Genomic DNA, 14,756 nt, shown 5'->3' with positions numbered 1-14,756 from the left:
CAAGCAATCAACCTGTAAAAGGGCGGAGATCGCCAAGCGTCGACCAAGCGAGCAAAGCAGAGAGCGCAAAGCAGTGGAGAAAGCCTGGTCAAACGGCTGTGAGGAAGAGGACAGCGCCATCGAATGTGCCGTGTGTCTAATACACACCCAGATCAACCAGCATCAACCAAAACCGACTCGTCATCCCGCAGTGGAGAAAGAGAGTCAAAGTCTTCCGAACGAGCGCCACCGAGCGCCACCGGGCGCCACCGGGCGCCACCGAGCGCCACCGGGCGCCACCGAGCGCCACCGAGCGTCGTGCCAACTCGTCATCCAGCAGTGGAGAGAGAGAGAGCGCAAGAGCAGCACGACTCGGACGTCACCGGGCGTCACCGAGCATCGTGCCAACTCGTCATCCAGCAGTGGAGAGAGAGAGCGCAAGAGCAGCACGACTCGGACGTCACCGAGCGTCACCGAGCGTCGTGCCAACTCGTGATCCAGCAGTGGAGAGAGAGAGAGCGCAAGAGCAGCACGACTCGGACGTCACCGGGCGTCACCGAGCGTCGTGCCAACTCGTCATCTAGCAGTAGAGGTAGAGAGAGCGCAAGAGCAGCACGACTCGGACGTCACCGGGCGTCACCGAGCGTCGTGCCAACTCGTCATCCAGCAGTGGAGGGAGAGAGAGCGCACAAGCAGAGACACGCAGGGGCTCGCGGCGGCCACGCCCAACCCAGAGAAAACTTCTGGCCGCTGTTTGTATCCTCCTACACCACACAAGCTAACGACACAATTAATATTACGAGGGGACAACACACACACAGCACGCACACGAATAAGACTTAAAAAAAAAAATTATCTTTGCGTTTCAAAAAGGGTTGCCTTTTCGAGGTGGTGCGTTCAATATCAACTGATCGTGCAAAGCAGTTGCTGCCGTCGAGTTACGTGAATAAGAAATGTTTTAGTCATTCATTTTCGTTAACTGCATAATTTCGCCAATGAAGAAGTATTTTTAGTCATTCATTTTCGTTAATTGCATAATCTTGCCCATTAATTTATTGACGTATACCTGCTTTCGCATAAGAGAGTGTCATGTGCTTGTTTAGAATTAAAATTGCTTAACACCACCTGTTCGAGTGCTTCTTTCCAAGTCCATGCAAAACTATCTTATTCTTGATAACTGTATCCTGCGATGAGATATGAAAATGGAGACCTAAAATATCATAACGCACACTAAGATAATCGGTAAACGTTTAATCGATGATAATCGTATTATCCTGATTGATATAACAATGGATAAACGAAGCTAAGCCTAATTATCATAACTGCTCACAGTAACATAATCGCAAGCATCCGCATAAATTACTACGCTTATCTCCGCGATTATCATAATTTATGCATATAATTACACACATTATCATAATTTATGCATGTTAATACACACATTAACATAATTAATGCGATTTGCGCATTTTTCGGAAAATTATGAATTTTTATTATTTTCATCAAAATTTCATAACCCGACACATACAACAGTTCAGTGGGCCTGGATTTGATTCCTGATCCGGGCGGTTCTCCGTTTGGGTGATCTTTCCCTTTTCCGCGTGGGTTTCCTCCGGGTTTCCTGCTTTTCTCGTATAGATAAAACGAAAAAAATGCAATGCAAGCATCTCATTGGAGCAGGATCCTCCTGAATAATATTTTTCGGGTAAATAAGTAAAATCACCAAAGCCTGCCTTGTCCAATCCCCACCGACTGTGCTCTGCTGCCATTACCACACCGTCACGCGATTGCCGAACCACTGTGACGACGCGCTCGCCCCGTCTGTGACGCGCTCCCCGCGCCCCCCCCACGTCAGATGCTGGAGACCACGGAGCAGCAGATGTCTGCGGCGGCCAGCATGGCGCGCTTCTCGAACGGGGAGCCGCGCTGCGAGGCGGCGCCGCCCGGCGTGTCCCTCGAAGGCCTCCTGTCACCCGACTCCACGCAGGTACGGGGCACAGAACCAAACGTCGGTTATCGTGGTGCCAACCGACGTGTGGCGGCACGAGCCGCGAGCACGTCGCAGAGCTGTGCGCCACGACCCGCGGCAACCTCCCCAGCGGACATTAGACCCTTGTTTCTAAACTATTTAAACTAAACTATTTTATTGTATTTGTTTACTTAAAACTTTCATGACGGCAGGAATTAATATTCTTTGGTTCTTTCGGTAAAGTCACGTAGATATAAAAATAAAAATAAAGTGAATAAAAAAACATTAATATAGAGTGTAGCCTGGTTATTTACCTTGGTGAGTGTACTGGCAGTCTATAATGTAGACTGTAGCCTGGTTTTTAAGCTTGGTATTGGCATTCTATAATGTACATGTAGCAATGGTTATACAACTGAGTGAGTGTACTGCCAGTCTATAATGTAGACTGTAGCCTGGTTCGTAACCTGAGTGAGCATAACGGCAGTCTATAATGTAGACTTATTCTTGGTTCTTTCCGGAATGAAAAATGTAATTAAAGTAATAATGGTAAAATAATAAGGTAAAAAAAACACGACGTTTCGATCACAACACAAGCGACCGTCTTCAGGAGGAAAGAGGGAGATGGTCGCCTAAGGCAACCGCTGATAAAGGTTTCAAAGATGGGCGTGGCACAAGAGCAAAAGCTCCTGAGCTGCAACGAAGTGGGCGGGGCAGACAGCACCAATGTGAAGCACAATTTAATTTTACCAGGTAAGGCCGCACTGAGCTCCGTAGCTGTTTTCATAAAGCGACCTGACTACAAATGATAGCTCAACGAAATTTATACGAGCCAAATACTCTAAACGCACGTTGATTCTAAATATGAAGGGAAAAACCGGGGGACCCCGAGAAAAATCCAGGCGACCGTGGGGAGAACCTATAGACTCCATATATCGAGGCGTCGGGGTCGATCTCGAACCCATGACCTCCTTGATACCAGCTGAGGTAGTTCACGTCGCGCCACCATGGCACCCTCAATCGGGAGCATAAATAATGGTCAAAATTACCTGGATTGGTGAGATTTTCCTGGATGAATGAGCAACATCATTACAGCTGTACCTTACACTGAGCGTGTCGGTGGTGCATCTGTCGGTTAACCTGGGTCTGTTTCGTGCCCTGCCAGTAACGAGCCTTCCACACTTCACGTGAAGGCCTTGAGGTGCGCCTAGCCTGGCACGAGCAGCACTGCGTTGATATCGCCGCCACTTCTTGGCGAATGGCCAGCCGCTGCCACTGTTGTCATCGTTCCTAATTGTTCGTTTCTGTCCCTGCGTGCGTGTGCGCACCGTCGGCCAGGGCGAGCTGGAGATGAGCACCCATAGCTCTCCGCGCAAGGCCTCCGAGGCGGGCAGCAGCGGGAGCGGCTGGCGCCCGGCGCTGCAGCGCTCCAAGTCGGACCTGAGCTCGCGCCTGGCGCGCACCGGCGCCGACATCGAGCGCTTCTTCAACTACTGCGGCCTGGACCCCGCGCTGCTGGAGGGCGATGGCCTGGAGGGGCTGGCGCGCGCGGGCTCCGACATCCTCTCGCTCAACCTGCAGAGCGCCAGCGTGCAGAGCCTCAGCTCGGCGCCGTCGCACCGCAGCAGCCAGGTGGAGGCGGAGGAGCGGCAGCGAGCAGCCTGCGCCATCTCCGTGGTGGAGCGCAATGCCCGCGTCATCAAATGGCTCTACAGCTGCAGGCAGGCGGTGCTGCACCAGAAGGCCAGCGTCGTGTAGGTCGCCGACCGCCCCCCAACGGGCCCCCGTTGGACCCCGACAGTCCAGCCACCCCCTCCCGCCCGCGCGCGTGGAAGCATGCGGAAATACATTTCGCGAGCGAGCCGAGGGAGGGGACGAGAGAGCCGTGCGAATGCGCCGCCACTCGGCAGGCTCGCCGCACGGCTAAGGGAGTCGTCGTCCTTGTTGTTGTTGGCTTCATGCCCAGGCACAAGCGCCTACGTGCAGCGGATATCAGCCGCGTGCGTTTGTCATTGCTCGTAGCTCAGGTGCATGGCTCTCCCTGTGACCTGTGGGGGTGGGGGGGTGCGACTGTGGCTGAGCGGCGTCACCGCGTGAGACGGCGAGGTGCGCTCCTCGCCGGAGCGGCTTTCGGGTGTGCACAGGCGGCGCAACTGTCCCGGAGACCACTGGCCGAAGGGGGGCGCCCAGGGGGTGGAGGCTAATTTAATTCCCTGCGGCATAGCCCATGGCGACCATGCTATGCCCCTGCTACACACCATGGTTTGAGTTTTAATGATTTAAAGGATTTCACGAGGCCAAGGCGACTGAGAATATGTTCTCAGCGTGTTGACGTTACGGAGCGATGCGCTTGCCGTTGGTCTCGTCCGGTGCAGCCCGGGGGCCTGGCTCTGCTGGGTCCAGCACCACGAGCCGGCTCGCGGACTCAGCCCTGCACCGTTCGCCCTCCTGGCTGGTCTGAATTTAAGCAACAACTTAAAACAAATTCGAACTCAGCGTTTTATTTAATTAGATTAAAAAGGGGGATCTCCGCTCCCAGGGGAGGTCGAGGTTTGTTTCGAGAATGTTGAGATACCGCTCTTCACGAGCACCGTGGTCACGGCGCCCCCTCCGTGCCCCCACGTGCGCGTGTGCCGGCCCCGCACGCGTTGCCAGTACTGGGCGGCTGCGTGTGATGAGTGTGTGTGGACTGCGAAGGGGCGCGCCAAGGAGCCGCACCGGTTTGTCCATCGTGATACGGCCTCGTCGCCGGCGTTGCGCGTCATCCCCGCTGCCGCCGTGCAGCTCTTCGCGCTCGCTTGGGCCCAGCTGCTCGCATGCACCAGGAAGCGTTTGCCGTTGCGCAGCCGCTCGGCTCGCTCGGATCTTGACCGACCGATTGAAAGTGGAGCGAGTCGAGCGAAGGCGACTGGGCTTGACGCGTCCGCCGCTCGAATGACGCTCGTGCCTGTTGGCGGTTACCGGGCCGCCGGTGGGAATTCCACATTGCTACGGTGGAGACCGGCGTCTTCCGTAGAAACAATTTGCCGTTGACTTCCCCGTGGTGCTCAACGCCTCCCTTTTTGATCGCAAGCCAAGGATGCCGTGTCGGCGTTCCTGCCCTAGCAGTTGCCGGCACGGTTGAGCGAGCAGGAGGGGTGGGGGGGTGGGCGAGCAGCGGCGAGAGCGGCGCTGCCGAGAGAGGGCGCTGTCATTGTGTGGATATGAGGCGGTGTTTTTTCATGACTCGTGTTCCGTGTTCTCGACCAACACTAACGGATAGCCTTTACATATCAACACGAGCAAAGTTTATGTTTTACAGGGATACCGTGCATCTAAATTGTGAAGCTCAAAACCTTACCCGCGTGATGTCCTCTAACTTATTTTTGTCGAGGAGAAGAATATAATTTGTGACGATATCAATAATGGTAGCTTTTTATTCTGCCACAACAAAGCTTGGCCCGCGTCCTTCCAAGTTAGAGGCCCGGGGTGTGGAGCTGTAGCTCACCACTCGGCGCCGGCTGCGCGGGAGACGGACAGTGTGCTGCGGTGCCTGGCAACATGGGGCACGTGGGGCGACTCGGCAGAGAGGGAGCGAACAACCGTCGGGGAGAGATTCACGGGTACCGCCGTGTCTTGCGTCGTGTTTCAGCAATACAACGCTGCCGCCGCGGCCACTGCTGCTGCACTTGGGTTTGCTGCTGATGCTGAGCCCGCGAATCACTTGAGACACCGGCGCGGTGTGTTTCCTCGGACCACGTGGCCGCATTTACCCTGTGCCGCACGTAACGGGGGAGAAAGTGGGGCTGTCCCAAAGTGCGGAGTGACGCTGCTGTGAGCCGCATCTCCACGCGCCGCCCGCCCCAGTTAGACCACCCCCCCCCCCCCCCCGCTCTACGGCAGCAACTACGGCGGCACTGCTTTGAGCGATCCAGAATTGGCTTGCGATATTCATTGGTCACAGTCAGTGGTGTTATTTTAATTATTGTGTTTGACATTGCTTTTAACGTGTTTTATATTGGTATTAATAAAGAAAAAAAGCAATAGAAGTAACAGAAGCTGTGAATGGGCTGATTATAATCCCCGTGGAAGGCACCAGGTGTAGTGGGGCAACCCGAACCGCGAGGACGCGCTGATTGCAGCGGTGACTCGCGGCAAGGGTCGTGCTCCTCAGGGTCGACGGCTGTGCAGCGCACGCTGCACGCTGCACACTGTCGTCGTGAGCAGCTGATGTGGGAATCGCCGCAACTCGTCGTGACTCGTCGTGACCACACCGTGCTCCCTTGAGGTGGCGTGGGGAGGCGAGGACGAGCTGTGGGCAGTGGGCGCCGATTCGGAATTCGCTGTGCGGAACGAAAGTCGCCCCCTCGGCGTAGACGAGATAAACCGCCAGCGCTCGTTGAAACTTTGCGCGGATTTCTGTTCCGTGCCCGTCTCGCAGCCAGCTGTGTTACCGACCGACAAGGGGTATTAACGATTGATACGTCAAATTGCAATAACGAGGCCATAGGTACGACCGCGACGGTTCTGGAACCGGCTTGAGTAGACGGATGGAGGGACGAAGCGCCGAGTCAACCCCAAACTGGGATTGGAACTCTCGCAACCTTGCGACCGCGAGCCGCTCGCTCCACCGCCGAGCCGCTACCCTCCTCTGCACTTCACGATGGCGGACGGAGCCCGTGCACCGGCAAGAGCTGCGTGTGCGACATGCCAGCACGGCGGCCGTCTGTTGCCAAGCGAATCCACTCGTGTGCAGTAGGCTTGTTGATCGGTCGCGCTTGGAGTGACATCTCGTTTAAACAACAAATTACGTTGCCTAAAGGAATTATCTAAATTAATGTACCAGCCAGTGTCCTCCACAATGAAGGTTATCCGTAAAGTAATTCGATGCAAGAGAAGTATGTGAAAGCCACCTTCTGCTCTCGTAATAAAGAAGTAAATCAAAGTGATAACTTCCTGCGAATCGCAGGAACACGTTCCCCAAGTGCAGAGACGTCTCTCAGACTGCCACCGCTGCTGATTTCAACTCCACAAGCCCGACAACTGGCAGCGCTTGCAGCCCCCGTAGTCTTGCGTCCGCGCTCGCCCCGGTGTGAGCAACGTGGCCGTGGCGAGCGTGCGAGCTGGCTCGCCGACTTTGAGTTACGCACAGAGGGGCACGGCGGCGGCAGCCAGAGACGGGGAGCGCGGCCTGGGTTGGTGTCGCAGCCTCGTCGCGCCAAGGGGTCGGGTGTGCCCCCGGTGGCGCTCCAGTTTAAGCCGCTCGATCGGAGAGGGAACTTTATGACCTCTTGACCTGTGGGGCGAAGCAGAGTGGAGTAGCGACCGCTTGCCTGATGGGCGTTGACACCCCGTGAAGTCGCTGCTGCTCGTGCCTCGCATTGTTCATAAATTGAGTTGTGCAGTAACAGAGTGTACGACGAGCCGAGTGAGTCGCAATGTCCACCCTCCTAGGCCAACCCCTAGGGGGGGTCCCTCCTGGTAAAGTTCCCCCCCTCCCCCCAACGTGATCCCCTTCACTATCCCTGAGTCGTCTTTCTAGCAATTCGTGGCGAACGCTTGCATTGTTAAGAGACAGTCGCGAGGACATTTCACGTTGTGCTTGAGAGGATTTGATATTCGGTTGAACGTTCGTGATGTGCGTCGCAGAGAGTGCGTGGTGTGTCCCCGCGCCCTGCTCTTGAGACCTAACCTTTTCGACATAACCCCATCAAGCCTCGTCCACTGCGCCGGCCAGTCTGAGGCAAAGGTGATCCCTGCTTCCCGCACAATTCACCTTTGCGCCAGGCTGGTCCTTTGTGCCGTGGCTGCGCCGTGTCTCTGTGGTGGCCAACGCTGCTGTGTGGTGGCTGGTACTGCTGTGTGTGCATGCATGTAGAGAGACAAAGGTGGCCGAGCATGGTGCTTGCCACCCACCCCCTCGTGTGCCATACTAGCCTTCATAGGTGCGAATCGCTAACAGCACTTGCTCCAACAGTCTGTTAAGGATATACGGGGTATCTTTGTCTTAGGTGGCTGGCGCTACTGTGTGTGTGTGGTAGTTGTCACTGCTGTCTGTGTGGTGACTAGAGCTGCTGTGTGTGTGGTGGGTGACGCCGCTGTTTGTGTGGTGGCCGGGCCTCCAGTGAGTGTGTGTAGATCGTGGGGGGTCGCTGTACCCTCTCCGTAGCCGTGCACCGCGCGGTGCCGCTGCTGACCCTGTGTGGTCGCACGACGAGAATCTGCGTCGCTCCCTTTCCCTCTGAAGATGTCCGGAGCAAAGAGGGCCCACGTTGGGCTTGTTAAAGAAACTTTTTTTTATTTACCATTGCGTCGGTTAATTTGGGTTTGCGCGCCATTCTCACTATCGAGGCTGTCATCCAGGCAGACGCGCTATGTGTCGCGGACGGGTGCAGCCTGCGGTAGGTTCGCAGGATGCGGCAGTCGTCGCCTCGCGTAATCCCAATCGAAATTTGAAAAACGAACGTCACTGACACCGGCACAACGTGGCCCACGACGCTTTTTAAAATCGAATCGTGGAATCTTTCCGCGTCCACTGTGGAGCAGACAGCCGCGTCACATTCGCCCTCAACACCCCCCCCCCCGGTATTAACCGGGGCGGCCGCGAGGCTCGAACCGCACACCTGTGCAACAGCCGGGAAATGCGCTCCCCACTCGGCCACGTCGCCGCCCTGAAGTTACCAGCAGCGCACGCTGCCGCAGAGCCCAACCGAGCAGGAACGAGGAGGGGCTGCGTGACCGCCGGTAGCCATGCCGGCGTTGCCGGCGTTGGCGGCGCTGGAGTGCGAGGGCCGGGTTGGGCGTGCGAGGGCACGACGATCTGAGGCCACGTCCCGTCTTGGGGGTCGCGCCGCAATTTTTGTTTGGTACGATGTACGACGTTTCGCTCCGCGTGCTGCCGAGAGCTTATTCGGTTCCACGCGTCGAACGTGAGGCCGGAGGGACATGCGGTACGACGCGGGCAGAGAGCCACGCAGCAGCAGCACAACCACGAAGCCGTTCGTTGGTTCACACCCAGCGCTTAATCGTTCTTAATTAACGACAAGATAATTATTTAACGACTAATTAATTAACTTGTCATACATATTTAGTGTCCACTGACAAATCGTATATTTTATAACATCCATCCTGTCCTACCCAGGAAAAGGTCAAATTCAGCGAACGCAGTTCTGTTCGCGCCCAGTCGTATGCACGTGTGTTCATGTTGAACTTCTTTCGCAGTCCCCTACGTGTGAATGCCTGTGACGCACGGACACGTGCACAAGGAGATTCACGATTGAGCTGAAGGTGCCAGGGATTGGTTCTGCAGCGTCGCAGGTGACAATAGGGCAGGGTGCCCGCACCACACTTGCTCGCATCGCAGCATTCAAAAGCAATGCTGCTGGATTTTTGCCACAGAGGTGGCCTGGTTGTTTCGTGCAATGTACGGCCCTTTGTCGATCCACTTCTGGATGAGGGCCTGGTAGGTCGGTGGCGAGATGTTAACTACCTCGCCTGGTATACAATAGGTCGTGGGTTCAATCCCGACCCCGATGCCTGTTGTATATTTGGAGTTTGCGTGTTCTCCCCGTGGTCATGTGGATTTTTCTCCTGGTCCTCCGGCTTTTCCCTCCACATTTCGAATCAACATCACGCGTTTCGAGTATTTGGCTGTTATAAATGTCTACGTGATAAGCCACTTCGTTGAGCTATCATTTGTGGCCAGGTCGCTTGTGAAAAATAACTACTATATAGCTCAGTGGGCCTTACCTGGTAAAATAAAAATAGTTGATCATTTTTGTACTTTACCACGCTGGTCAGTGCAGGTTAGCGAAGGAAGGAGGAGTGGGGGGGGTAACAATGACCGCTTCAGATGTCGCTCGCCATTGACGTTAGCCCTGGTTGGTAAAGGAAGCTCCGGAAGTGGCGCGCGACTCGCCACCGCGCCGCTGCTCCGAGCGGGCGACCATCGATTCGGGGCACGGCTGGAAGTTGCGGCCATGAGTCGCCGGCAGAGTGCAGTCGGTGGCAAGGAACCAGCAATTCCAGCAGCCATAACGAGAAGTATTCTGGACATGGTGTGCCGGGGGAGGGGGGGGGTCAGATTGATTTTCCGTTTCACCGACCCGGCTAAAATTAAGCCATGTGCATAGATATGAATTCATTGCCATCCTTATTATAAAATATCACAAAGGAACAAGGCATAATCGCCATACGCGCGGAGACAAATGCCACTTGTTCATCGGGCTTGTGCATACATTGTTTGCACTTGACGCTGTGAGTCTCTTCTTGCACTTTTGTAAACGCGGTGCCGTAGCTCCGTGGAGGGACGAACCCGTGGCGTCCCGATGGCGACGCTCGCCACACGAGCGCTTCCACAGCGGCACGCACGAGGCCTGGTGCTCCCCTGGGGTCCCGTCCCTCATGGCTGCCTCATCCAGAGCTTGAGCTCTCACCAAGAATATACTGGGTGTGGTGTGCCGCGTGCGGAAACATCTTTCGCGTCGCTGGTGTGGCAGATAATTATTACTGTCGTGCAGTAAGGGGGGGGGCGATGTTGCAGCTGTGTGCAATCCCATTTGAGTAATTTGCAGGTGATTTATTTCAGCATTGGGATGGTTAGCCAATACCAGTTACATTTTTTTTCCGTAGCCACAGAAATCCACAGCCATAGCGGGGGGACACACACCCAGCCGATATTGAACCCGGTTCTTATTCGGCGCTGAGCTCGGCGTCGAACCCCCGCTCTGTCTTTTCCTCTGAGTGTCGTCCCCCGTGGTCATCTCTTGCACCACACTCGTTACGTTTCCTCTTGGCTCTGCCACCAGGCCCCTGCACGTTTTATACACAGAGCCTATAATGTTGCTGTCGCGTCGCAGTTGGCGGTCCGTCGATCGAGTGAGCGCGCTTCTGCAAGGCCCCTCTCCGCCGACCTGAGTTGCCACCGCTGCCCGTCTCGCTGCTCACGTGCCGCCTCGTCGCGTGCGCGTGTGTGGTGGCGTCGTGGCGCAGAGGGGAGAACGGGCCGCGTATCCCCGCCTAGGCGGACCCGGGCTTGAGTTTAGGGGCCGCGCCCTCATGCCGTGGCCGAGTGCCGTGAAGGGGACCGTGGCGCTCCGTTACTCGCGGCCCGCTCGCGCAAGGGCCAGGTCACGGCGTGCGTGACGGCGTCTGGCCTCGCCGTCCATTCTCGCCGCTCCCTGGGCTTCCGTACAACTCTGCGGGAGCGCACGGACAGACGCTGTCTATACCATTACGACAAAAATGCTTCACCAACCCGCACTGACCAGCGTGATGAAGTACGGTCAAAGAATCTCCCGTGACCGACGGGCCTGGGGGGAGGCCTTCGTTCAGTAGTGGATCGACAAAGCGCCGTTAATTATCTCGTGATAATTACAGAAGTCACGACCGCAGATCGCGAATAACGCCACGCCAAAAAACAACTCCGCCGGTGACGTCGTTGAATGCAAAAACCAAGCCGAGCGTAGGATTGTGGAGCGTGGCGACGAAAGCGCCCCCGCCATGCCCCTGCGGAGCGGGGGGGGGCAGCCTCGTGTGTGACCTGTCCCCGAACCCCCCCGGGGCGATTTGTCAGGTGCCCGCCGCCCTCCATAGCAAACGAGTCCGCTCTCAATCAACCAGACTTGACCTGGATAGAACGGAAACTTTATTGTTTCCCCGTGCAGTGTTGGTTTCTCGATTCGGCGCGTGCACGTGGTGTTATTTGTTGGTGAAGGGAGGCGTCCGCCCTTCCCTGCGCCGTGTCCAAGAAATCGGTGTCGTCAGTGGCGGTGTGGTGGTGTAGTGGTTAGCGCGCTTCGCTACGAACCTGGCGACCCGAGTTCGATTTCCGCTCGTGGCCAAAACACCAGTGACGATCACTTGAGCAACCGGTCCTGGGCCTCCCCTCAGTCGACTCGGCCTCAAATGAGTACCTGGTGTGGTGTGTAAACATCGCCACTGGGGAGACAAAGGAGGCTGGGCGTGGTGCTTGCCACCCACCCCCACCGTGTACCGTTCCGGCCTTCATAGGTGCTCGCTAAAAGCACTTGCCCAAACAGTCTGTTAAGGCTACGCGGGGGATCTTTGTCTTTGTTGTTGGCTGCACCCGGACTGCTCTGTAATGCGTTTCCACCCCAGAAGTTTTAACGATCCCAGCGATGTCTCGTTCAGTTTCCATCGCAGCGTCGTCGTTATTATTATTATGGTGATTGTTACTCTGACTTTGCGGTTCTTGTCCTGATGATGCTTGACGGCGTCTCGAGCGAAACGCCGCATACCTCATGGCTGCTACATTTAGTTGTGAGCGTCGATTTTTCAACTCGTCCATGAGTTTAGTAACAAATATTACTACTACTACTACGCTGCTTAACCTTTATTCGGTTGACCCTTCGTGTTTCTGGCTCTGCCATTCGTGCATAATCGTCAAGGTTCTGTGCATTATCATTTAACGCAAAGTGCACCACCGCTGCGTCGATGATGAAGCCCGGCCACAGTTGGCAACGCGACGACCAGGACGGCCGTTTTGCACCGGATTGGCCGAGTAGCGAGAGCGGTCGTCGTACGGGAGGATGTGGAGCGGCACCTTCACTGATAAATGCCGTTGGGCCACCGCGGGTCCAGCCCCGCTCCGTGCCGTGCCGGACGCTGCCCCGTGCCGGACAACATACGCCAGACCTTCCACCCGCAAAAGCATCTCTGGGGTAGTCTGAACACATACTCTTTGGTTTTTTCGATAAAGTCACGTAGTTAAAAAAGAAAAGAAAAATAAATTAAATCACGACGTTTTGGAGGCAACACAAGTTTCCGTCTTCAGGTGGCACCGTCACAGCAAAATTGATACAGTGACTTTACCGAAAAAAACAAAGAGTATGGACCCTTGCAGTCACGAAAACTTCAAATCTAGAAGTCTGAACTCGTAAGTGGCATTTGGAAAGATCCGCACGACGACTCGCACGGTGACCGGAGTAACTTGGAAAATCGTGGGAACGCCAAAGCTTTTTCTTTTGTTCGAGTCGGTCATCAGCTTGAGGCCAGGCCGACTCGGGGTGGCGGGGGGTGGGAGTCTACTCTGGCCGGCGATCTTCTGGTGCGAGCGGCCCCGAGGTGGGACACGCGAGCGGGGTGGCTCCCGCGTCCGAGCGACGCACGCGCAGGTTGAGAGAGGCACGCGCAGGTTGAGAGACACACGCGCGGTTTTCAAAATGTAACTTGTCGTTGTTGCTGCTGCCGCCGCCTTGGGTGGCCGGTACGCAAGAACAAATAATAGAAACTCGACACTGTGCACCGATAACACGCTGCCCTGAGAGCAAAAGTAAAAAAAAACAACATGCGACGTTCTGGCCAGTGGCTCTTCAGAGGAATGGCCCAGCAGAGGCCCCGGTGGTTCCTCCCTCGTGTCTCTGTTGCGGAGGACGGCCATTCATGTTGAGGGCCAGGTGTTCTTGACAAATGGGGTTTTATGTTCGGACGACGTCCTGTAACGTTAATCATAACAGCATGATTACAGCGCCGATTTCAATCTTAAACGTCGTAAAATCGTCGTCGTCTTTGTTTCCCGGCTGTCGCCTGTCGCATCACGAACCGACGAGCGCCCAAGGGCCGTGGTCCTCGATGCGACGCCGGTGGTGGTCGGGACCCCCATGTGGCTCAGGGCGGTGGCGTTTTTGCCAATGGCGCGAGTTGTGCCGAGTGGCATCGCCGCGGTGTATGAAGTCCCACCTTGCTGACGGGACTCAGTCACCGTGGAAGCCAGTGGAAGGTGGCATTGTTTAAACGGAAACTTCGAGAAGCGTGTTCGGAAGATGAAGAAAAAAACCAACCCCCGTAGTTCGATGCTTTAAATGTCATTTAATTTTGCCGATAAAACCGACCCCCCCTGATCGGCTCGCGATCGTGTTCATACTTGACGTGCAATGAGGGTAGGCGCAGCCAAATCTGAAGCGAGGCGGGGGGGGGTGTCGCTGGGAAAGGGGGCGGGGACCCCCGTTACCCCCACCGGGGTCTGGCGCGGCGTGCCAGACCCCAGTGGCTGTCTGCATCGGCCGCATGGGAGGTGTTGCGTGTGTGTGTTGTGTGCGTGTGCTACCCATGGGTACGCGTTGCCAACGGATTTATGGGAAACTTTAGTGTGCATCCAGGAGCGACGTGAGCCTCTGTAAAGCAATGGTGATGAAGCAAAGCGTCGAGCTCGATGAGTGTCTGGGAGACGGCGGTGGTGGCGATGCCTCGGCTGTTGCTGCTACTGCTCGTGAACGCGCCGAGGGCAGCGGATCCCCTCTGCCGGGCTGCCGCACGCTGCTGCCTGTCGCTCGGCTGCCCGTCGCTCTGCCTTTCAGAGCGGTGTGCGCACGCGCGCGTGTGTGAGTATGTGTGCTTGTGCACGTGTGTACGTGTACGTGTGTGTGTGCGTGTGCACATCTTGCACCTATGAAGGCCAGAACTTCACATGAGGAGGTGTTTGACCCACACCACACCCAGCCGCATATTGTCTCCCCAATGTTGATGTGTGAACGCCGCACCATTTAAGGTTGGGTCGACCTAGGGAAGGCCCAGGATCGGTGCAGATATTCGTGAGACCATAATAGGTCGTGAGCAGGATTCGAATGGTGCGGTGTGTAAACATCGTGTGGTCCTGGCCACACAACCCCCTCGTGTGCCATGTTGGCCTTCACAGGTGCTTGTGAACAGCACTTGCCCCAACAGTACGTTTATGCCGCACGGGGGATCTTTGTCTTTGTGCGAGTGCGTGCTCTTTGCGCGTCCTCTGAAATGCGGTTTCCCAGGTCAGGCTGTTTGCGCCGCTTCCCCGTCTCAAGGCTTTCGCCACGCACGACGACTGCGGGCGTGCTGG

General features: G+C 56.0%; 1 protein-coding gene across 6 annotated transcripts in view; it reads left to right on the top strand.

Moving 5' to 3' along the window:
• Window positions 1-13,231, top strand: part of LOC144931617 (protein FAM110B-like) — a 36,558-nt gene extending 23,327 nt beyond the window's left edge. For all 6 annotated transcript variants that reach the window (XM_078855694.1, XM_078855695.1, XM_078855698.1 and 3 more), the window contains 2 exons: window positions 1,835-1,966; window positions 3,284-13,231. In XM_078855694.1, the coding sequence (XP_078711820.1) occupies window positions 1,835-1,966; window positions 3,284-3,703 (552 nt within the window). In that variant the 3' untranslated portion in view covers window positions 3,704-13,231. The remainder of the gene's footprint in view (window positions 1-1,834; window positions 1,967-3,283) is intronic.
• Window positions 13,232-14,756: the final 1,525 nt, after the last annotated feature.

This window comes from Lampetra fluviatilis, chromosome 4, assembly GCF_964198595.1.
Source record: "Lampetra fluviatilis chromosome 4, kcLamFluv1.1, whole genome shotgun sequence".
Classification (NCBI taxonomy): domain Eukaryota; kingdom Metazoa; phylum Chordata; class Hyperoartia; order Petromyzontiformes; family Petromyzontidae; genus Lampetra; species Lampetra fluviatilis.
Note: the sequence above shows the minus strand (reverse complement) of the source record. Positions and strands in the feature narration are given on the sequence as shown.